Source organism: Panthera uncia, chromosome D4, assembly GCF_023721935.1.
Source record: "Panthera uncia isolate 11264 chromosome D4, Puncia_PCG_1.0, whole genome shotgun sequence".
Lineage (NCBI taxonomy): Eukaryota > Metazoa > Chordata > Mammalia > Carnivora > Felidae > Panthera > Panthera uncia.
The window spans coordinates 31,554,899-31,578,022 of record NC_064807.1 but is presented as its reverse complement, the minus strand read 5'-3'; the positions used below and the strand labels follow the sequence as shown (position 1 = coordinate 31,578,022).

Genomic DNA, 23,124 nt, shown 5'->3' with positions numbered 1-23,124 from the left:
GATAAATACATTAAATTGTCTTCATAATATACTGAAAGGGAAAAAGGTTATAAATGCTAACTTTTTCATCAGAAATAAGTGCAAGTAATTCGAACAAATAAACATGGATTGATTCAGGCTCTTGTTTAGAAATAAATACATCTACAATCAAAATTAATATTATATTTAGAGCTTAGTATTTTCCTGTCTTGTGAAAAAAAAGTTTTGTAGCAATTTTCTAAATTTAGAGAATTTTAATTTAGAACATTAAACATTATCTTTCTAAATATTTCATGTATGTGTTCACACTTACTTTTGATAAAAATGTTCAGACAGAACTTTAAAAATTTGTAAGTTCAGGTCTATAACAAAAATCTTACTTTTGGACTATAATTTTAAGTATCAACACATCAGATTCTCTTACACAGGAAATGGAAGCACAACATACTTAGGGTTTTAAAACATTCCAAAGTTAAACTTTTACATTCAATCAGTCTAACTGAAGGAAAAAACTATTCCTCCTAAAGTTTACCTTCTTGATTATTCTATCAAAACGAATACATACATGTTATTTTATTTCACCATTTCCCCAATCCCAGCCTGGACTGGATATCCAATAGTAATTTTCTAACTGAAATCTATATTTGTACTACTTATGTTGAAATAAATTGCTATTATCACCATTTACCTACTGAGGAAGAAGCAGGAAGGGGAAGAACAGTGCATCTTACAATCTTTCTTCACACTTTAAGGACACAAAATTATGTAATGTGCATAACCTATAGCCCAGGGTAGTCTATGTCCAGATTACTGTTGTGGAATAATTTTATCCATTTCATATGTAATTAAAGGTTCATCATAATCCTTCTCCACAAAAACAATGTAAGTTTTACATTTAATTTAAAGAGACTGACATTCTTTACTTTCCCAACTTGACCACCACCTTTTACATAGAAGTCAGGGTGTCAAATCTCTCACTATGGAAATAAAAATTAAATCCAAAGTATAAATCTAAAAAATGTTGATTAAAGAAAAATCTAAGGCCAAAGTCACTACTATTGGAACTACTGAACCATTTTCTCCAAATCATATTTTAAGAGCAATTCATTAAATTGTGCATTAACAAAGAATCTCATAAGTGGTTCTGTCTCCAGGACTTGACCTCAAAGCAAACTAGCAGCATTAATATAGTTTTGATTTTTACAATTTGATTTGGTGAAGTTTTACATGTTTGCTATTGCTGCAACTTCCAGAAAAAAAAAAAAAATGGTAAGTAGGTGAAACTGACTTTATGTGACTTCATGTAAAAGATAACACAAATGGCAAAAAAATCCACAAAAAAAATCCAAAAAAAAAAAAAAAAAACCAGTTCATTGTATTCCTAGTATAAGTAAAAGAAAATTATCACAAGATTGAATAAATGAATTTCTCCAACTTTGTCAATAAATCTCACTTAAAAAAAAAAAAATGTCTAGGGGCGCCTGGATGCCTCAGTAGTTAAGCATCTGACTTCAGTTCAGGTCATGATGTCACAGTTCATGACTTCAAGTTCCACATTGGGTGAGCTCAAGCCCCCCTTTAGGTGAGCACGAGCCTGGCTTCTGGTAAGCTCAAGCCCTGCCTTGGGTGAGCCGTGCTTCTCTCTCTCTCTGCCCCTTCTGGGATTCTCTCTCCCTCAAAAAAAAAAAATGTCTAGACTCAGGTGTGTTTTGTTCAACATTCAGAAACTAATTGCCATTCATAATGCCAACAGCAGCAGAAGTGTACCCTGTGAGCCTGCAACTCCCTTGTGAGGGTGTGTGTGTGCTACTTCCCCGCCTAGTGTTACTAAATGTGCCACCCTACCACAGGACACTCACTAATCTCAGTGGAACACAGTAAGATCTATGTTTTCAAGAAACAAAAAGCAAGAAAAACAGGACAAAGGGCTGCATTCAAAGCCCAGAGAAGGGGACAACCTGTCACCCCCAATTTCCCTCCACCTAAATAAAGCCCAAATCCTTGCTAACCCACTACTAGTTTATGATCAAAATTATATGTGTCAAATGATTCTGAAATGACATTCTCTTCAACTCAAGAATTATTTTTCTCTTCAAAGATAATCTGGTGTTGAGGTTCCATAAAGGAGTTCTTTAAGAGCTAACTCAATAAATAGGTTAAAGTAAGGATTCCTTACCTGAGAAATTCATTATAAACCTCTTTACTTTTCTCTTTGTTTTATCTTTAGCTTCCTTTTCTATCTCTCACCCACCTCTAATAAACCTTCATTCTACTTCATATCACCAAATTTTAAACCTTTTCAGGAGGGACTTGAACGATACATAACAAACTGACAGACCTCAGGGGATAGATGCCAGCACAAGCAGGAGCATCCAGATGCAGGAGGACTTGAACACCAACCCCTGCAGTTCTGGAAGTTCTCTCCTTGGATATCTGCTCTTAATGTTACTGGACCTCCCCTCAGAGATGGGGATTCCAAGGAGAACCCATAACCCAGATACAGTTGAGCAGGCTCTGACAGGGCTCAGGAACTTATGAGGTGATGCTGACAAATCTACAGAAACCCAGATCACAAGTTTAACATTTAGAATAATAAAATGAAGTAAGTGCAATAAAATATACTCTTCTGAGGTAAAATTTTTCCCTCCCTCACCCCCAGCCTCTTATGAGGGAAGCTTTCTGACTGAAATATATTTCCATTATAGAAAGGACAGAAAATCCATCTTAGGTTAAGATCAAAGGATGAATTATACAGACGATCTCTCTTTCAAAATTCTAACTTTGCGGGGGGGCACCTGGGTGGCTCAGTTGGTTGAGTGTCCGACTTCGGCTCAGGTCATGGTCTCACAGCTTGTGAGTTCAAACCCCACATCAGGCTCTGTGCTGACAGCTCAGAGCCTGGAGCCTGCTTCAGATTCTGTGACTTCATCTCTTTCTGCCCTGACCATTCTCATGTTCTGTCTCTGTCTCTCTCAAAAATAAACATTAAGAAAAACAGAGTTCTAACTTTGGGTCTATGGGTACAAACCTGCAATGCATTCCTCAGTGCTTTCTGTGACCCTCAGTATATCACAACTACCCTTGGCAGGAGTCCCTGTATCCACTCTGTCTCCTCACATCCATTCTTCATGCAGGAGCCATTGTGACATTTTCAAAATAATGACACAAAAACAACAAACATACAAATAGCCACCATGTCCTCCACTCCTCTGCTTTAAGCCCACCAATGTTTCCCATTGCACTTAGAATAAACCCCCAATCCTTACTAAGGCCAGGCAAGCCCAGTATGATCTGGTCCCTTCAAGGGCCCTCACCTTACTTACCAACCTCTTCCCCTGCTCATTGAGCCCCAATTCCACAGACCACCTTCCTCTCACACTTGAAGCTCAGGTCAGCCTCCAGGCCTCTGGACCTGCTATTCTTTGTGTCCCCACATCTTGGTTTCTTTATATCTTCTGGGTCTCTGCTTAAATGTCCTTATTTCACCACCCAAAGAGGCTACCACTACAATATACGCTCAACGGGGGCAGAAACATGGTCTGTTCTATCCCATCATACCCCCCCCAGCACCTGGCATCAGGCCTGGTATGTAGCAAGCACTCTCCACACTTGCTAAGCAAGTAACTGAAAAGAAATGAAAACAGGAAAATCTACAGAGAAAGAAAGTAGATTAGTGGTCACCTAGGGTTGAAGGAATAGTTCTCACCCCTCTGGAGCCCCGTACATGGATATCTTTGGTTTCTAGGAGCCATTCTTGTTTTGTTTTGTTTAAATAAAAAAAAATTTTTTAATTAAAATAAAAAAAATCCCTAGAACATAACCTAGCATAAATAGTTAACTGAAAAATAAGATAATTATTCTGTGAAGAAATCAAATGCCCTGCATGGTTATCAAGAAAAAAATTTGCAAATATCTTCCTTTGGAATAAACAATCTCCCATATCATGAAAACTAAGAGCATAAATGAAAGGCCAAGTGATTGTTTTTGGCTTAAAGGATCTGAGGATAATCACCTTTGCAAGACCCGCTCGATGGGCTCCTTTAGACTCCATGTACGCGAGGTATTTGTTGAACTCCCGGAACTCCTCCATGGAGGGTCTGAAGGTCATGATCTTACAGCTGGGGTTCAGAGGACTCTCTACCTCAGCCACCTCCATGATGGTTTAGGGCAGTCTCTGCAGAGGAGATGATGCAGTCATCAGCACTGAATTATTGTGTGCTTAAGGTTGGCGGTCATTTCTCCCAAAAAGCATATAAGCATTCCCAGGAGGAACTCTTCTCCTTTATTTACCATTCCCTCTACCACATCATTGAGGAGACTTCCTTATCTCTCCCTGGACTCCTGGGGGAAAAGCCAGCCTCTAATCTTCCTCCTCCCAACTTCCTATTTCTGTGATTCAGTCACTGACCTGATTGTATTACTTGCCTACTCAAAATCCTTCCTAGTAAGAACAAATTTTCTAACTTCACAAGTTTACAAAAGGTGTTGTTTCTATGTACCAGTTCTGAAACACTCTGTCATACATGCACCTGCATAAAGGCCTAGTCTAGGTTGAGTAGTGAATGGACAATGTTCAACATCCCCAGCACAGACTTGACTTTAGGTATACTTCCACTTGTCATAATCTTTCCTAGAACAATTTACAAACTACCCATTCAGCAAAACTACCAAGCACCAGACTAAAGTACTGGAGACAGAGAAATGGATAAGGTTTGTCTTCACCATCCAAACTCCTGTCTAGAGGCAGAACAAACCTCAACACAAAACTGTACGCTGACAGGAGTAACTAACTCCACCTAAATTACTCAGAAATGACTTCCCCAGAAAGGAACACAGTTAAGACTTATTAGAAGGTGTAAGGTTTGCCAGACAAGAGAAAGAATATTCCAAGCAGTGAAAATACCTGGAAGTACTGTAAGGACAGAGAGAGTTTAGTTTGTCAGGAGCTTAGAAAAGATTATAGGATGGACTTCAAGCTGTATTACAAAGCTGTAATCCACAAGACAGTATGGTTCTGGCACAAAAACAGACACTCAGATCAACAGAACACAATAGAGAACCCAGAAATGGACCCACAAATGTATGGCCAAATAATCTTTGACAAAGCAGGAAAGAATATCCAATGGAATAAAGACAGTCTCTTCAGCAAGTGGTGCTGGGAAAACTGGACAGTGACATGCAGAAGAATGAACCTGGACCACTTTCTTACACCATACACAAAAATAAACTCAAAGTGGATGAAAGACCTCAATGTAAGACAGGAAGCCATCAAAATCATCAAGGAGAAAGCAGGCAAAAACCTCTTTGATCTTGGCCGCAGCAACTTCTTACTCAACACGTCTCCAGAAGCCAGGGAAATAAAAGCAAAAATGAACTATTGGGACCTCATCAGAATAAAAAGTTTCTGCACAGCAAAGGAAACAATCAGTAAAACTAAAAGGCAACTGACAGAATGGGAGAAGATATTCACAAATGGCATATCAGATAAAGGGTTAGTATCAAAAATCTATAAAGAACTTATCAGACTCAAAACCCAAAAAACAAATAACCCAGTGAAGAACTGGGCAAAAGACATGAATAGACACTTATCCAAAGAAGACACCCAGATGGCAAACAGACACATGAAAAAATGCTCAACATCACTCATCATCAGGGAAATACAAATCAAAATCACAATGAGATACTACTCACACCTGTCAGAATGTTTAACATTAACAACTCAGGCAACAACAGATGTTGGCGAGGATGCGGAGAATCCTCTCTTTTGCAGTGCTGGTGGGAATTCAAACTGGTGCAGCACTGCTGGTAGGAATGCAAACTGGTGCAGCCACTCCAGAAAACAGTATGGAGATTCCCCAAAAAACAAAAAATAGAACTACCCTACAACCCAGTATTTGCACTACTAGGTGTTTATCCAAGGGACACAGGGTTGCTGTTTCAAAGGGACACATGCACCCCAATGTTTATAGCATCACTATCAACAATAGCCAATGTATGGAAAGAGCCTAAATGCCCATCCATGGATGAATGGATAAAGAAGATGCGGTATATATATGTGTGTATATACACACACACACACAACAGAGTATTATTTGGCAATCAAAAAGAATGAAATCTTGCCATTTGCAACCACGTGGATGGAACTAGAGGGTATTATGCTAAGCGAAATTAGTCAGAGAAAGACAAATATCATATGACTTCACTCATATGAGGACTTTAAGAGACAAAACAGATGAACATAAGGGAAGGGAAGCAAAAATAATATAAAAACAGGGAAAGGGACAAAACATAAGAGACTCTTAAATATGGAGAACAAACAAAGGATTACTGGAGAGGTGGGGGGATGGACTAAATGGGTAAGGGGCATTAAGGAATCTACCCCTGAAATCATTGTTGCACTATAGGCTAACTAACTTGGATGTAAATTAGAAAAGCAAAGCAAAGCAAAGTGGAAAGAAAAGAAAAGAAAAAAGAAAAGAGGAAAGTTTACAGGATGTCAAAGTAAAAAAGTAGGTAGCAGACTGTGCTATAAAAATATGAACTTAATTATGCTGACAATAGTCAGGATGATTCCCTCAACATTTACTAATCACCTAATACACATGGAGTGCAAAACTGAGTAAGAAGCACTGGCCTGCCTGCCCTAGAAAGGAGTCCTGCCCCATCCCACTTCCAGATGCAGTAACAGTGTCTGGCATCTGACAATCCAAACCACAAATACTCTCAGAACAAAGCTTTCCTTTTTTTTTTTTTTTTTTTTTTTTTTTTAATAATTTTAATTTGCCTGACAAAAAGAAAAACTGGGACAGGATGGAATAGATAAAGATGAAAACATGCTGGGGCGCTTGGGTGGCTCAGTCGGTTGAGCGTCCAACTTCGGCTCAGGTCATGATCTCACAGTTCATGAGTTTGAGCCCTGTGTCGGGCTCTGTGCTGACAGCTCAGAGCCTGGAGCCTGCTTCGGAGTCTGTGTCTTCCCCTCTCTGTGTCCCTCCCCTGCTCGCTCTCTGTCTATCAAAATAAATAAACATTAAAAAATTTAAAAAAAATTAAAGATGAAAACATGCTATGGGATAATAAGAGGTTAAAACAGATCAGGGCTACAGATAAAGATGTGATCATCATTCAGTAAAGGTTTAAATAAGCATCTATCTCAAAAAGTACATGTGAGGAGAATCAAAATTAAACCCTGCCACCCACTATTAACTTAATATAAAGGAGAAAATAATCTGCATGGATATAGATATATTAATACATGACAGAAAATATTCTCCTTGCCTCAGGGACGAGGCATGCAAAAGAAAAAACCTTCCAGGCCACCTCCTTGCCTATCCCCCTTCATATGTGATACACATGCCCAAATCCATGGGCTGCAGGATGGAAGTCTAACCTCTATACAGGATACACATAATCCTTTAGAAGCGCCTAGATTCAGCCTTTACATAACTATCAGGGCCTTGTCCCTCACCACAGCCTGCATTATACTTTAAGCTCCAACAACTTGCACCAATTTGTGCTTCTCTCAACAAACCAGAACTCTCCATGCCTTTGCCCAAACCATTCCCTACCATCACAGTAGCCTTTACCTACCTCCTTACCTGGCAAGATTCTCAATCCTTCTCAAGTAGGCCTAAGTGAACCATCCTGTTTGCTTTGACCTCCCTCTCTGCATTCCTTATAGCAGTTGCCTGTCCCAACGGTTGACACTTCTGACCATACACTGAAACTCTAAACCCCTCAAAGGAAAATCAGACTCTCTGTCTCTTTAAGCCCTAACTTCCAGTCTGGGATCCAGCCTGGTTTGTAACATCTGCTATAATAACTACATGCCAACCGAATGAAGAAATAAATGACAAAATGCTAAAGTATATACATAAAATGATACCAAATGCAGGAAAAAGGAAAGCATTGATCTCACACACAGGAAAGTTACTTAGAAAACAAACTCATTTGCTTGACTGGTAAAGAATAATAGAACACAAAAATCTGAGCAGTGAAAAGGGGGAAGAAGCTCCCAGATTACCTTTGTAGAAATATTTGGTACCTGGAAGAGAGCCTTACTTTTTCCCTCGCCAAAGAACAAGGGTGGCATGCATAGCTCTCCAGCAGAGGAAAAAGCCACTAGGGAAGAAATGAGAAATCTAGCCAGTCACTCAACAGTTACTGAAGGCCTAACTGCTGAGCAGGCATTCAGGAAGGATGAAGAGAAACCCTAACAAGGAATGGAGTGAAATAGACAATAAATAAGTCATAAGCCCTCTGTAGAAAAAACCAGGGAGTAGCTATGTTATACAGGGTAGGTGAGGGAAGACATTTCAGGTGCCTGAGAGAGGGAATAAATCATGCAGATATCTGAAAGAAAAGCATTTTGAACTAAGTAAGAGCAAGGAGCCTCTTGGGCTCTTCAAGGAATAGCAAGGATGTGAGTGTAACTAGAACTCATAAGAAAAAGAGAATGGTGACAGGGAAGATGAGGAGAAGAGAGAGTTTGGGGGAAATAATCTGGGGCTCTTCCCCTTCTTGTACATTCCCATTCTTGCTACTCTAACAGGTATTTCAAGGAGATGACATGGCTTTCTAAGGTAACTCTCCTGGAGGATTTTAAGCAGAGCAGTGAGCAGGCTCATCATTCTGGCTGCTGTACCAAGCAAAGACAAGATTGGAAGCACAGAGGCAATATACACCAATCCAGGCAAAATAAAATGGTGACTTTGACCAGCAGTGAGAAGTGAGAAGTGATCAGATTGCAGATATATTCGGAACAGAATTTCCTGATAGAAGTGAGAGAAACAGACAAGTCAAGATTTTTGGCCTAAAATACAGAACAATGGTTCTGATAAGAAACTGAAGCCAGAGGACTATTAATATATGCAGAGAATTAGTAGCAATCAGAATTAAATCTCTGCCCAGTTTGCTACCTGGCCTTTGAAACATACTTTGCCTCCTCCTGGTGTCACTATTCCTTGACTACACAAAACTAGTTATACCTACAAATCAGGTACATATACTAAAGACCTGGTTAGCTTATATTTCAGACCTTTTTCAATCTATAAAGTTAATATATGATCATCATAAAATTTGAATTATACTAAAGTATCTAAAAATTTAACGTTAATCCCACCACCCTAATCTTTGCCAAAATGAGAGGCAAAAAAGTCTATTGTTAAGCTTTTTTATTTTTAAGTTTCTTTATTTGTGGCGGGGAGAGGCAAGAGAGCAGAGAAGGGGCAGAGAGAGAGAAAGAGAGAATCCCAAGCAGGCTTTACGCTATCAGCACAAAGCCCGATGTGGGGCTTGATCCCACAAACCATGAGATCGTGACCTGAGCAGAGATCAAGAGTCAGATCTTAACCAAATGAACATACAGGTGCCCCAAGTTTCCGGGTTTTTTTGTTTGTTTGTTTTTGTTTTGAATACTAGTGATACTGATCATTTTGGGGGCGTAAATAACCATTTTCATTTCATTTTTGGGTTGCTTCCTTACATTCTTTACCCTTAAAAGGTAACTTATAAGTTTTCTGTTCCTTGAGTTTTTCCTAATCCACATTTATCACTACCAAATTTAATCATGCTGCACAAATTCCCAGCCACCCTTCTTTCTCCTTTACTTTTACTTCTCTGAATCATGCAGAAAAGTAGGTTTAAAATGCTCTTGCAATAATGATTCTTAGTCAGAAAAAGACTGTTATATTTTGGGAAGAATATACCTATGATTTTCAGCTGAAGGTGATACAATGATCATTTTTTCAACGTTCCCCCTCTTTAGAGACTGAATTCCCAAAGTGAGTAACAGCAATTCTGTGATGACAACTTTGTTGTTTTGCTTCTACAGAGCTAGCCTTCAATGTTTTTATAAACCACCAAAACCAAATAGTCATATTTCTGGTAAATACCCTAAGAATTTTTTCTTAATGAGCTAAAGATCTTTTTTATTAAGTGAAGAAAAGCCTAACACTAATTCATACTTCTGTAATTCTCCCAAGCTTCTTTTCTGAAAAATTTTACCTTATCATGAAGGACAAACATCTATTCTTCTTATTTTAATCATGTATCTTTATTTGGCAATAAAAAAAGAAACTGGGGCTGATACTTTCCTGCTAAATGTAAATCTATATCCTATATTGCTTTCCTGTGTACACCTGTATTTCCAACTTCTGTTCTCTTATTTAAGCAACTTCTATGAAAAACATAAAAACGGATGGTTCTCATCTTAGGGGTATTATTTTCTTAGACAATGCCTTCCCACAGAACTGGTCTGCACTGCTAACTGCCTCCGAAGAGAACACTTAAGGATCTACTGCAATCCTAAGAGATAAAGCACTCACCATTTAAGCAGATAATTTATTAAGCTAAAAAGAAAATGAACTAAGGCACAATTATCAGTCATGTGATATTAGAAGAGAACACTCCCCTATGCTTCCTCATGTGCACTCGCCCGAACACTGGAGGCATCCTTGCCAGCCCTCATTCCTCCCTCCCTACAGTGAGATTTTAAAAGAAACTGAGCAGGGGCGCCTGGGTGGCGCAGTCGGTTAAGCGTCCAACTTCAGCCAGGTCACGATCTTGCGGTCCGTGAGTTCGAGCCCCGCGTCAGGCTCTGGGCTGATGGCTCGGAGCCTGGAGCCTGTTTCCGATTCTGTGTCTCCCTTTCTCTCTGCCCCTCCCCCGTTCATGCTCTGTCTCTCTCTGTCCCAAAAATAAATAAAAAACGTTGAAAAAAAAATTAAAAAAAAAAAAAGAAACTGAGCAGTCAAGGTCCAGAAGGAACAGGTGTGACTACTCTACTCTACTTCAGTTCCCAAGTGCTAAGTCCACCAGAGGCAGCTGGAAATCTCGCATCTCTTTTTTTTTTTTTTTCAAAAAATGTTTATTTATTTATTTTGAGAGAGAGAGCGAGAGAGAGCCTGCGAGCATGCAAGCTGGGGAGGGGCAGAGAGAGAGAGAGGAAGAGAAAGAATCCCAAGCAGGCTCCACGCTGCGGCGTGGCCCCGACACAGGGCTCAATCTCATGACCCTGAGATCATGACCTGAGCTGAAATCAAGAGTGAGATGCTTAATCAATTGAACCACCCAGGCACCCTGGAAGTCTGGCATTTCTATTGCAACACTGAAGCTCACCCACTTTGGGCCTCACAGTGAGCCAAGTAAGCTTCTACTTGCAGAGTGCCTCAGTCAGGCATTGTTATGAGTTGAATTATGTCCCCACAAAAGATGTGTTAAAACCTAACCCCTAATACATGTGAATGTGACTTTATTTGAAAACAGGGGTTTTGCAGATGTAATCAAGTTAAGACGAGGTCATGCTTCATGAGGGCGGACCCTAGTCCAATATGACTGGTGTCTGTATAAGAGGAGAAGGGCTGGACAAAGAGGGAAGAATACCATGTGAAGAGGGAGGCAGCCTGGAGTCATGCAGCTACAAACCAAGAAATGCCAGCAAATATAAGATGCTAAGACAAAGGCACAGAACAGATTCTTCCCCAAATCCTTTACAGAAAGCATGGCCCTACTGACACTTTGATTTTGGCCTTCTAGCCTGCAGAACTGTGAGAGAATAAATTTCTCTTGTTTTAAGCCATCCAAGTCTGTGGTAATTTGTTATGGCAGCCCTAGCAGACTAACGCAGGCATCGGGGGTCATATTGATGGAAACATAGTAGCCTACCACATTCTCCAACCCAGTTTCACCAATAGTAAAGCCTATAATACTCTGACCTTCCACCTGACTCCTTCGTCTTTCTCAGTTGGGTAGAAAACTGGCAGACCACCCTGAAAATGCCACATTAGCCACTAGCACTGCCTATCTAGGAACTGAAACACAACAGGGACATCGGGCTTTAAATTCTTCCCTTTTCTATCATCCCAGGACCTCACAGGCCTGGAGCCCTAAGTTAGAGAGCAAGACAGCAAAGAAAATCCTCAGTCTATTAATCATTTTTTGCCTAAGCCAGACCTCAATCCTCTCCCAGAGACCCAGGGGGCTCTTCTTTAATCTTCTTGGTCCCATTCAAATCAGCAGTCCACCTTGCTCTACCAGCCTACAGAGATCAGAAGTAAGAATGGGAAGTTGGACTCAGGGAGACAGTTCTGGGAAAGAAGAGTCAAGGCAACAGATAAATCTGTGCAAAAGTTTCTTTTATTGCACAGAATCTAGGATGAGTCCCAGGAGAAGGTTCCTGAAGAGAAGTGATCCAAGTAAACATGTAGATTCTTTCCAACAGTCTATACTGGCCAACTCACAATCCTGACTGTACCACTCTTTATACTCTTGGTGGATGGAAACAGGCAGAAATCATCCTCCTGGGCGAACTGAGCAGTGCTTCTCCTTCTCCTGTTCACCAAAGATCTGGCAAGATTAACAGATACTGGAGCACTCAGGGTGTCATCTTCTCAGAATTAAGTATACAGAAGAGGTGTTGAAACCAGCAAAATTGCCAAGTATTCACTCTTGGCTCCACCCCACATAACATTCCTTTCCTGGGTCAGACTACAACGAGGTCTAGACTTCAGTGAGTGGGTCAGGAGAAGCAATTTTCTTTCCATGAAATGCCCACAGTGTAATTGATTCTAGTTGCAAACCCCAAACTTCTTCCCAGCACTAAATCTTATATAATATCTAATTTATGTGTCCACTTCAGTCTTGCATCAATTTTTCAAATGCACTGAGTCAGATATTAATGACACAAGTCATTTCTTGGTTTTCGCTCTTGTATCTCTTACACTTCCCTAAGTGTCCACCAATAGGGGTCTGGTTGGATCAGTGTGGTACTTCCAACAACAGAGTATAGGCAACATAAAAAGAATGAGAAGGATCTCTAAGTACAGATCTGGGGTGATTTCCAAATTACACTGTTAAATTAAAAAAGCAACGTGCAGAACAGAGTTTATAATATTCTACTTTTTGTATAGGAAGCAAGATCCAACCCACAAAAATGGTTACCTATAGTGAAAAGAAGAGACAGGTAAGGAAGCAAAACTTTTATGACTATAGCCCTTTTAACTCAGCAATCACGTATATGATATACAAAATTAAAAACAAAATTAAAAAGAAAAAAAAAAGCCAGGCCTAACACCTGAAAAACAAATTAACTGTATAATAAGTCAGTGACATGAGCAAACAAGGAAAAGAATTGCTTAAGTAACTTCGAATCACAGTATTTAGGCTGTAGATTCTAACAGGATATATTTTAGGATATAGGATGATTTTTTAAATGTATATAAATTACATTTCTTTGTTAGATTTTTTAGTAGTAATATTAGTGTTAGGTCTTTTTTAACTATTACAAGTACACTATAAGATACAGCAAGTAAGCAATAATGCTAACGTCATTAGGAATCAAGATTTTCATTATAGGGGTCCCTGGGTAGCTCAGTGGTTAAGTGTCTGACTCTTGATCTCAGCTCAGGTTTTGATCTCAGGATCAAGAGATACCAATATAAAATCCTTTGATTACATAAAAAGTGAGTCTTTCATTAGAATTTGAAATAGCAATATGAACTCAAGATTTTTTTCTCTTAAAATGTTTATCTTCTAATACTGCCCACTGAAAAAGGCATAAAAACAATGACAAAACAGTAATAAAAATTACTGCACACAAATTATGGTCTCTAAATATTATATTTCAATAAAAAGAACCAGGGATATTTGAAGAAAAGGCTAGTTCCAGGTCTGGGACAAGAAATGTATAATATGTGACTAAAACATGTTGTTCCAGAAAGCAAGCAAGCTATCAAAGACTAATGAGAGTACATTACCACTTCAAAACTAAATCACTACTAAGAAAATTAGATATCATGTGCCTCCTGATAAGATACACTGAGAAGGATACACCATCACTTATATGGCTATTCCAATGAAAAGTAAGACTGTTAGAGAATAAAAAGAGCATTACATATATGGATAAAAACTATATGTATGCACCAACAACCAGCCACCAGATATTTGCACAGAAAAGCACAATAATGTAACAAGGGAGAAAAAAAATTAGATTAAAAGAACAATAACACAATGGATGCCTTGCTAGCTCAGTCAGTAGAGCATGCAACTCTTTATCTCACGTTCATGAGTTCAAGCCACATGCTGGGCATAGAGCTTACTCAAAATAAAAAAATAGTATTATAGGGGCGCCTGGGTGGCTCAGTCAGTTGAGCGCCCAGCTTCGGCTCAGGTCATGATCTCATGGTTTGTGAGTTCAAGCCCCGCGTCGGGCTCTGTGCTGACAGCTCAGAGCCTGGAGCTTGTTTAGGATTCCCTCTCTCTCTGCTCCTCCCCTGCTCACATTCTGTCTCTCTCTCTCTCTCTCTCAAAAACAAACATTAAAAAAAATTTTTTTTAAATAATAATATTACAAAAGAGCAGTAACACTAGAATAAAGGGTCTTTAATATGTTTAATATGTATGCATATGCATATCTACATTCTTATAAACCTGAGAATATCCTCATTTAAAAGGCATAAATTAGAACATTGAACCTTTTAGATTCAATACTCAGACTTTTTCTAACTGTCTAACCTATTATTTTATACTTGTAAAGTTCAATGGCAGAATGTCAGAGTTCCTTTATCAATAGTCAGATTCTACTAAATAGGCAACTATTAGAAAATGGGAGATGAGGGTTGGGGAAAGATAGATTCTATTCAGTCACAGCTTGCACAACACAACAACCACCTAATTGTTAGAAATCCCATTATCTTTTTCCCTTGGGATAAAGTTTCCATTCATCTCTAACAGTACAATGGCCACAACCATGTTGATTAATTAGTCTGTGCCCAAATCCTTAGGTTGAAGCACTAGACTAAACAAAAGATTACTGTAGCCAGTGACAGTTACTCGGCTTTCCAGCACTTAAACTAAATTGACATCACACTGGTAATCTCAACCAAACAGAATGATATTTTTTTTAATTACTATTACAATGGATGTTGAAGTAAATCACCTTGTATATTTCTTTCAAATTGTGACTATTTCACTTAAGAGGCAGCCAGGTGAAGGCAGACAGAGCCAGACAGAGCCAGACAGAACTGGATTCTTTTTTTTTTTTTTTTTTTAAAGTAGGCACCATTCCCAATGTGGGGCTTGAACTCATGACCCTGAGACTGAGAGTTGCATGCTCTACAGACTGAGCCAGTCAGGCAACCCCAGAACTGGATTCTTATCCCTCCTGCCTCCCCCACTTAATGACCACATGACCTCTGGAAAGTTTCTTAAGCTAGACATCTATTTCCTCGTTAATACCACTCCTCCCTACAGCATTGTAATGGGTACTCAGTTCGAAGTTAAATGTAAGAATCTAGCACATTGTCAGGCTACACAGTAATGACACAGATGTTGGCTTAAAAAAAAAATGGGGTGCCTGGGTGGCTCAGTCAGTTAAGTGTCCAACTTCAGCTCAGGTCATGATCTCACAGTTGGTGGGTTCAAGCCCCACGTCAGGCTCTGTGCTGATAGCTCAGAGCCTGGAGCCTGCTTCTGATTCTGTGTCTCCCTCTCTCTCTGCGCCCCACCCCCCCTCACGCTTTGTCTCTCTGTCTCTCAAAAATAAATAAAAATGTTAAAAAAAAATTTACAAAAAAAAAAACCTTTTCAAATTAAATCCCTTCTATTACCTTCTTCCCCACTGCCTATACACATGCTCAAATCTCTCCCACATAATTTTTAAAGGTTCTCTGTACACCATCCCCCTCCCAGAAAGACCCCAGCTATAGCCTTTGCTCTACAACCCATCACAGACAAAACCCAACAGAGAATAGCCTACATTCATGTTGTCCACTCCATCTATTCAATCATCAGTCCTGCTGCAATCTGACATCTCCACCCACCAGTGCATTGAAATCACTCTGGGTAAGGTTGCCAGTGACTTTCTTTTTTTTATTTATAAATTTTTTTTAATGTTTTTATTTATTTTTGAGGCAGAGAGAGACAAAGCATGAGCAGGGGAGGGTCAGAGAGAGAGGGAGACACAGAATCAGAAGCAGGCTCCAGGCTCTGAGCTGCCAGCACAGAGCCCGATGCAGGGCTTGAACTCACGAACTGTGAGATCATGACCTGAGCCGAAGTCGGTCACTTAACCAACTGAGCCACCCAGATGCCCCCATGACTTTCTAATTGCTATAGGCTACATGCTGTCTTTAGTCCTCTTCCCAGTCTCTTTGTAGCCTTTAAAACTGAATAAGTCCTCCCCTGGTACAGCTACTGCAGATGGGGAGGACATATACCATCCTCCATTCACTCTCTCATGGTTAACTCCACCCTCCACCCTGAACTCCTTTCTGCACTCCTCCAGAGCCAAATCTTTCACAACTGGTATACCACAAGGCTCTTTCTGTGGTTGTCTTCCCTTTCCATCAGTCACAGACAGACACTGTCATCCAACTGTCCTTACCAATGCCTCAGAAATATGCAACAAGGACCTCTCTCCCCTAAATCCAAGTCCAGCAAATCTAAATGCCTAGTAGGCGGAGCCATTTTTAGATGATTCTCAAACTCAACAGAGATAAAACTTAATCCAAAAGTTACTAGGAATAAAAAGGAATCCTTCCTCTAAAATCTGCTTCTCTACCCCACAGTCCCAATCCTAGTTCATTCAATCCATCCATGGTCCTGCTCTGCCTTTTTCAGCCAGCACTGACCAGCACAATCCTCAGAGCTTACAAGTGCATGAGGGAACATGCACACAAGTGGCTGTAATACTACAGGTCAGGGTCATCTCACACGTAGACTCCATTATGAAGCCTTTCCTGGCAACACTCCCCACCAACTAACGGTCATTTTTAATGTTCTTCTCACCCTCACACCATATATACACAGCCATCCCTCATTATTCCTGGTTTCAGTATTTGCAAATTCACCTACTTGCTAAAATTTATCTGTAACTCCCAAACCAATACTTGTGTCACCTGCATGGCCATTCATAAACATTCGCAGTATTGAAATATTTGAATCAGCCAATATGCACATCCCTTCAGCAGAGGTCAAACAAGGACATGCTCCCTCTTGTTTCAGTCCTCAAACTGTAAACAAATATATTTTTGCACTCTCTTTAGTGCCAGTGGTATTTGCATTTTTTTCTGTTTCTTATTGGTGATTTAGCTGCTTAAAACAGTCCCCAAGCATAAGTTCCTAAGTGCAAGAAAGCTATAATGTGCCCTATGACAAACATACTAGGTTATGTAACTTCAGGCATAAGTTATAGTGCTGCTGGCATGGGTTCAATGTTAGTGAATCAACAATTATATATTAAATAAGGTGCCTTTAAAACAGAAATATACAGGGGTGCCTGGGTGGCTCAAGTGATTTCCCCTCAGGTCATGATCTCACAGTTGGTGGGTTTGAGCCTTGTGTCGGGCTCTGTACTGGCAGTGCGAAGCCTGCTTGGAATTCTCTCTCTCACTCTCTCTCTGCCCCTCCCCAGCTCATACTCTCCCTCCTCTCTCAAAAAAATAAACATTAAAAAAAAAAAAACAGAAATACACATAAAACAAGGTGATTGATATATAGCTCAGTTGACAAAAATGTGTGATCAAAGCCTCACAGAAATCTAACCCTGTATTTCCCCTCACTATTCAGTAATTCAGTATTCTCAGTGACTTTATGTAACATAACTACCAAAAATCATGAGAATCAATTATATCTTAGCCCTTTGAATGAGACCATTCAGAAAAAGCCTCCACCCCTCAGCCCTGGAAGCCATCTTCCCTCCTTCCCTCAAGAATTTCTCCCACTCATGGCAGTGAGCCCAGGCAGCCAAATACTGCATACTGCAATTGACCTGCACGAGCTCCATTACTGCCCTAGGAACTCAGAATTGGGGAACAGAGGAAGCCATGAAGGGCTGGGACAGCCATTTTTCTTCCTTTTGCATAAACAGAGAATGACCAAAGGAAGGACATTAGCAGAAAGAAGTAGAATAGAGAGAATCCACATAGCTCCAGAGAGAGATTTCCGGGGGGGGGGGAAGGAAAGAAACCAAGCCTCAGACATCGTAGGCATAATGGAAGTCATAGGGTAAACACTCAAAGAGTTTGCATCTGCAAGAGACTGAGTAGTCTGAAGAGCTGAAATCTACATTGCAAAAGGCATTCCACATATGCTTTAAATTCTTCCAATATGAAGAGGCTTGAATTCAGAACTGGACAGAGTGTGGAACGAATTGGAGACCACAAGGTTTTCTTCTTACTGGAACAGAACTAGCACAGGTAATTTAGCTCTTAAGAACAGTCCTGGCACTATTACTGATCTCTGGATGACAACTAAGACAGCATGTTCATGGAACAAACAAATGCAGCAGCAACCTCCTGCACCCCAGATTTCAGCCATGGTGCTATGATCCCAGACCCTGATTCTTCAGTATTCTATTTGTGGCAGAAATGGCAGATCCGTTCGCAGCACCTCCAGTAGTGTTCTGGGATACATCCAGTGCCTGCTCTCCAAACTTCAACAGCTCCAGTATCAAATCCATTTCTGCTTAAGTTAACCAGGGCAGTAGCCATAATCTGTCACTAAATCATGACTGATAAAATTATCAAATACAAGCTGATAACAATGATGAATGGAAAAGAAACCTGGTATACAAATACCAGATGTACGGGCATCCAACTCTTGATCTCAGCTCAGGTCTTGATCTCAGGGTCATGAGTTCAAGCCCCACATTGGGTTCCACGCTGGGCATAGAGCCTACTTTAAAAAAAAAAAAAAAAAGAAAGCAAGAAAGAAAAAATACCAGATGTAAATCAAATGAATGTTTTCTTCATATCTACTTGCCTTTTATTAGTAATCCTTTCTAACAATCAGTTCCTTGGTATATCTTAATGAAATTAACTTGAATGACTCAAAATTCATTCTGTAATATTGAGTACAAATTATCAATTGAGCCACTAAACAAACTAACCAGCCACCTACAGGTACTTACTGTTAGTGGCCTACTATAGTAGAAGCTCTCAATAACCTTCTATTTAACAGATTTACCAGATAAAGGATACACACTATATATTATCTCTGAAAAACACCACACAGTACAAACTTGAGTATGTTTATTATGTCTAAGTACCAGTTGAACTGCATGCTTAGCAATCAAGTGTTTATTTCCAATCCAGTTTATGCCACTTGTGCTAATTATCTGACATAATTAAATATTATGTAAATAGATGAAGTGTGAATACAACAATGTTATGTTTCTATAAGATTTAAGTTGAATCTTTTGGAGTGATCCAGTAAAGATGAGATGATTTTTAAAAAAGGGAAGGGGGATATCAAATGAAGTGTGGGAATTGCAACAGTAAAAGGTTAGGGGGTAGAAGGATTTGTAAAATCTACGATTCCAGCTCATATTACTTCAAATGTTTCACTCACTCTGCTTTGAAAAAATAGAAACTGAAAGCGGTAGATGCTGTATTGGGTGTGGTTTATGCAAAAGAGGAAATGCAGGACTTCAAACTTCTTTCAAAGAAATGGCTTTGCTTTATAACAAAAGATAGGCAAATTATTGTACAAGTTTTAAGTAGAAATAAAATAATTGATGTATGTATCTTTTTTTATATAATAGGCATCTTTAACCAAAACAAAAACTACTCAATACCTTGGGAAAGAACCATTCTGTGTCTTATAATAATGGAAGGTCAATAATTGTCAAAAGTCTTTCCACATGGTTAAGGATAGCTATTTCCCTTATTTCTTCCACACTGCCAAGCCTCCATTCATGCTTTAGAAGAAAGTTAAATCAATGAAGGCGTCTAATGTGAATTAAAGAAAAACACAAAACTTTGTGGGTTTATTCTTATACTTACTGCTATTATTACTTTTTTTTTTTAACTTTTTCCTTAGAAAAACTTCAAACTTACAGAAAAATTGCTGGAATAGAATAAAAGAAAAAGCCTGCATATACTGCAGCCAGATGATCTGAAGCCAGATTCATCTAATAATATTTTACCCTATTTGCTGCTTTATCAATGTGTGTTCTCATCTCTCTTCTTCCATTAATATATCACCCACACACAATTTTTTTTTCTGAACCATTTAAGACTAAGTTGCATACATCATGGTCCTTTACCCCTAAAAACTTTAGAGTACATTTCCTAAGAATAGGGGTCTTACATAGATAAAGTTTTCAGCTCCAGTAAGTTTAACATAGATACAATACTTGAATCCAATTTCTGTGTTCCAATTTTGTCAAGTGACCAAATAAGATACTTGACACTTTTTTTTCCCTCTAGTAGGGAATTCCATCTAGGATTAGAAAATGCATGTAGCTGTCATGTCTCTTTAGTATTCTTTAATGTGGGATATTTCCAGAGCCTTTCTTTGTCTTTAATTTTTTAAGCATTCAGTCATTTTGTTTTAAGATTTAAATAGAACATGTATTTGTTTTAAATTGAACATTTTCTGGGTGGCCCAGTCAGTTAAGCATCCAACTTCAGCTCAGGTCATGATCTCACAGTTTGTAAGTTCGGGCCCCGTGTCAGATTCTGTGCTAACAGTTCAGAGCCTGGAGCCTGCTTCAGATTCTGTGTCTCCCTCTGTCTCTGCCCCTCCCCTGCTCACGTTCTGTCTCTCAAAAATGAATATATGTTAAATAAATAAATAAATAAATAAATAAATAGAACATTTTTCATCTTGGTATATTTTTTAAGCTAAGAATTTTTCCTTTTGTTGCTGGCATATAATATGTCATTAATTTTTAAATTGATCTCATATCCAGCTACCCTAGTCATCTCATTTCCACTAATTTGTCTATCATGTGAAAATTATCTGAGAATAGTGTTTTTGTTGTTTCCTTCATAAAACTTATTCTTTTTATTTCTCTTTCTCCTTTACTGACCTGTCTAGGACACCCTAGTGCTAAAGAGAAGTAATGACGGGAATGTCTTAATATACAGGGAATGCTTCTAGCCTCTGCAATCAGACAACACAAAGAAATAAAAGGCATCCAAATCAGCCAGGAGGATGTCAAACTTTCACTCTTTCCAGATGACATGATATTCTATATGGAAAACCCAAAAGATTCCACCAAAAAACTTCTAGAATTGATTCATGAATTCAGCAAAGTTGCAGGATATAAAATCAATGCACAGAAATCAGTTGCATTCCTATACACCAACAATGAAGCAACAGAAAGAGAAATCAAGGAATCGATCCCATTTACAGTTGCACAAAAAACCATAAAATACCTAGGAATAAATCTAACCAAAGAAGTGAGAAATCTATACACTGAAGACTATAGAAAGCTTATGAAAGACATTGAAGAAGACACAAGAAAATGGAAAAAGATTCCATGCTCCTGGATAGGAAGAAAATATTGTTAAAATGTCAACACTACCCAAAGCAATCTACATATTCAATGCAATCCCTATCAAAGTAACACAGCATTCTTCACAGAGCTAGAACAAATAATTCTAAAATTTGCATGGAACCAGAAGAGACCCCGAATAGCCAAAGCGATCTTGAAAAAGAAAACCAAAGCAGGAGGCATCATAATCCCAGACTTCAAGCTATACTACAAAGCTATAATCATTAAGACAGTATGGTACTGGCACAAGAACAGACACTCAGATCAACGGAACACAATAGAGAACCCAGAAATGGACCCACAAATGTATGGCCAAATAATCTTTGACAAAGCAGGAAAGAATATCCAATGGAATAAAGACAGTCTCTTCAGCAAGTGGTGCTGGGAAAACTGGACAGCAACATGCAGAAAAATGAACCTGGACCACTTTCTTATGCCATACACAAAAATAAACTCAAAATGGATGAAAGACCTCAATGTAAGACAGGAAGCCATCAAAATCCTCGAGAAGAAAGTAGGCAAAAACCTCTTTGATCTGGGCCAAGCAACTTCTTACTCAACACGTCTCTGGAGGCAAGGGAAATAAAAGCAAAAATGAACTACTGGGACCTCATCAAAATAAAAAGCTCCTGCACAGTGAAGGGAACAATCAGCAAAACTAAAAGGCAACCAAAGGAATGAGAGAAGATATTTGCAAATGACATATCAGATAAAGGGTTAGTATCCAAAATCTATAAAGAACTTATCAAACTCAACACCCAAAAACAAATAATCCAGTGAAGAAATGGGCAAAAGACATGAATAGACACTTCTCCAAGGAAGATATCCAGATGGTCAACCGACACATGAAAAAATGCTCAACATCACTCATCATCAGGGAAATACAAATCAAAACCACAATGAGATACCTTACACCTGTCAGAATGGCTAACATTAACAACTCAGGCAACAACAGATGTTGACAAGGATGTGGAGAAAGAGGATCTCTTTTGCACTGCTGGTGGGAATGCAAGCTGGTGCAGCCACTCTGGAAAACAGTATGGAGGTTCCTCAAAAATTAAAAATAGAACTACCCTACAACCCAGCAATTGCACTACTAGGCATTTATCCACAGGATACAGGTGTGCTGTTTTGAAGGGACACATGCACCCCCATGTTTATAGCAGCACTATCAACAATAGCCAAAGTATTCAAAGAGCCCAAATGTCCACCAACGGATGAATGGATAAGGAAAATGTGGTATATATATACAATGGAGTATTACTCAGCAATCAAAAAGAATGAAATCTTGCCATTTGCAACTAAATGGATGAAACTGGAGGGTATTATGCTAAATGAAATTAGTCAGTCAGAGAATGACAAAAATCATATGACTTCACTCATATGAGGACTTTAAGAGACAAAACAGATGAACATAAGGGAAGGAAAACAAAAGTAATATAAAAACAGGGAGGGGGACAAAACAGAAGAGACCCATAAATACGGAGAACAAACTGAGGGTTACTGGAGGGGTTGTGGGAGGGGGGATGGGCTAAATGGGTAAGGAGAACTAAGGAATCTACTCCTGAAATCATTGTTGCACTATATGCTAACTAATTTGGATGTAAATTTTAAAAAATAAAAAATAAAGTTATATATATATATATATATATATATATATATATATATGTGTGTGTGTATGTATATATGTATGTATATATATGTATGTATATATACAGGGAATGCTTCTAACCTTTAGTCTTCAAAATTCTTACTATGTATAAGTACCCTTTAACAGGTTAGAAAAGTTCTACTCTATTCCCTTCTCCAGGAGATTTTTTGTTGTTTTTGTTTTGCTTTCAAATCACAAATAGATGTTAAATTTT

General features: G+C 38.9%; 1 protein-coding gene across 18 annotated transcripts in view; it reads right to left on the bottom strand.

Annotated features, from left to right (window-relative positions):
• The window catches only part of KDM4C (lysine demethylase 4C), a 432,339-nt gene that overhangs the window by 389,532 nt on the left and 19,683 nt on the right, over positions 1-23,124 (bottom strand). For 11 of the 18 annotated variants that reach the window (XM_049634710.1, XM_049634624.1, XM_049634718.1 and 8 more), the window contains 2 exons: positions 18,555-18,654; positions 3,992-4,153 (listed from right to left, as the gene is read on the bottom strand). In XM_049634710.1, the coding sequence (XP_049490667.1) occupies positions 3,992-4,135 (144 nt within the window). In that variant the 5' untranslated portion in view covers positions 4,136-4,153; positions 18,555-18,654. Of the gene's footprint in view, positions 1-3,991; positions 4,154-18,539; positions 18,655-23,124 lie in introns of all 18 variants that reach the window. The other 7 variants (XM_049634632.1, XM_049634661.1, XM_049634670.1 and 4 more) reach the window with 3 other exon arrangements.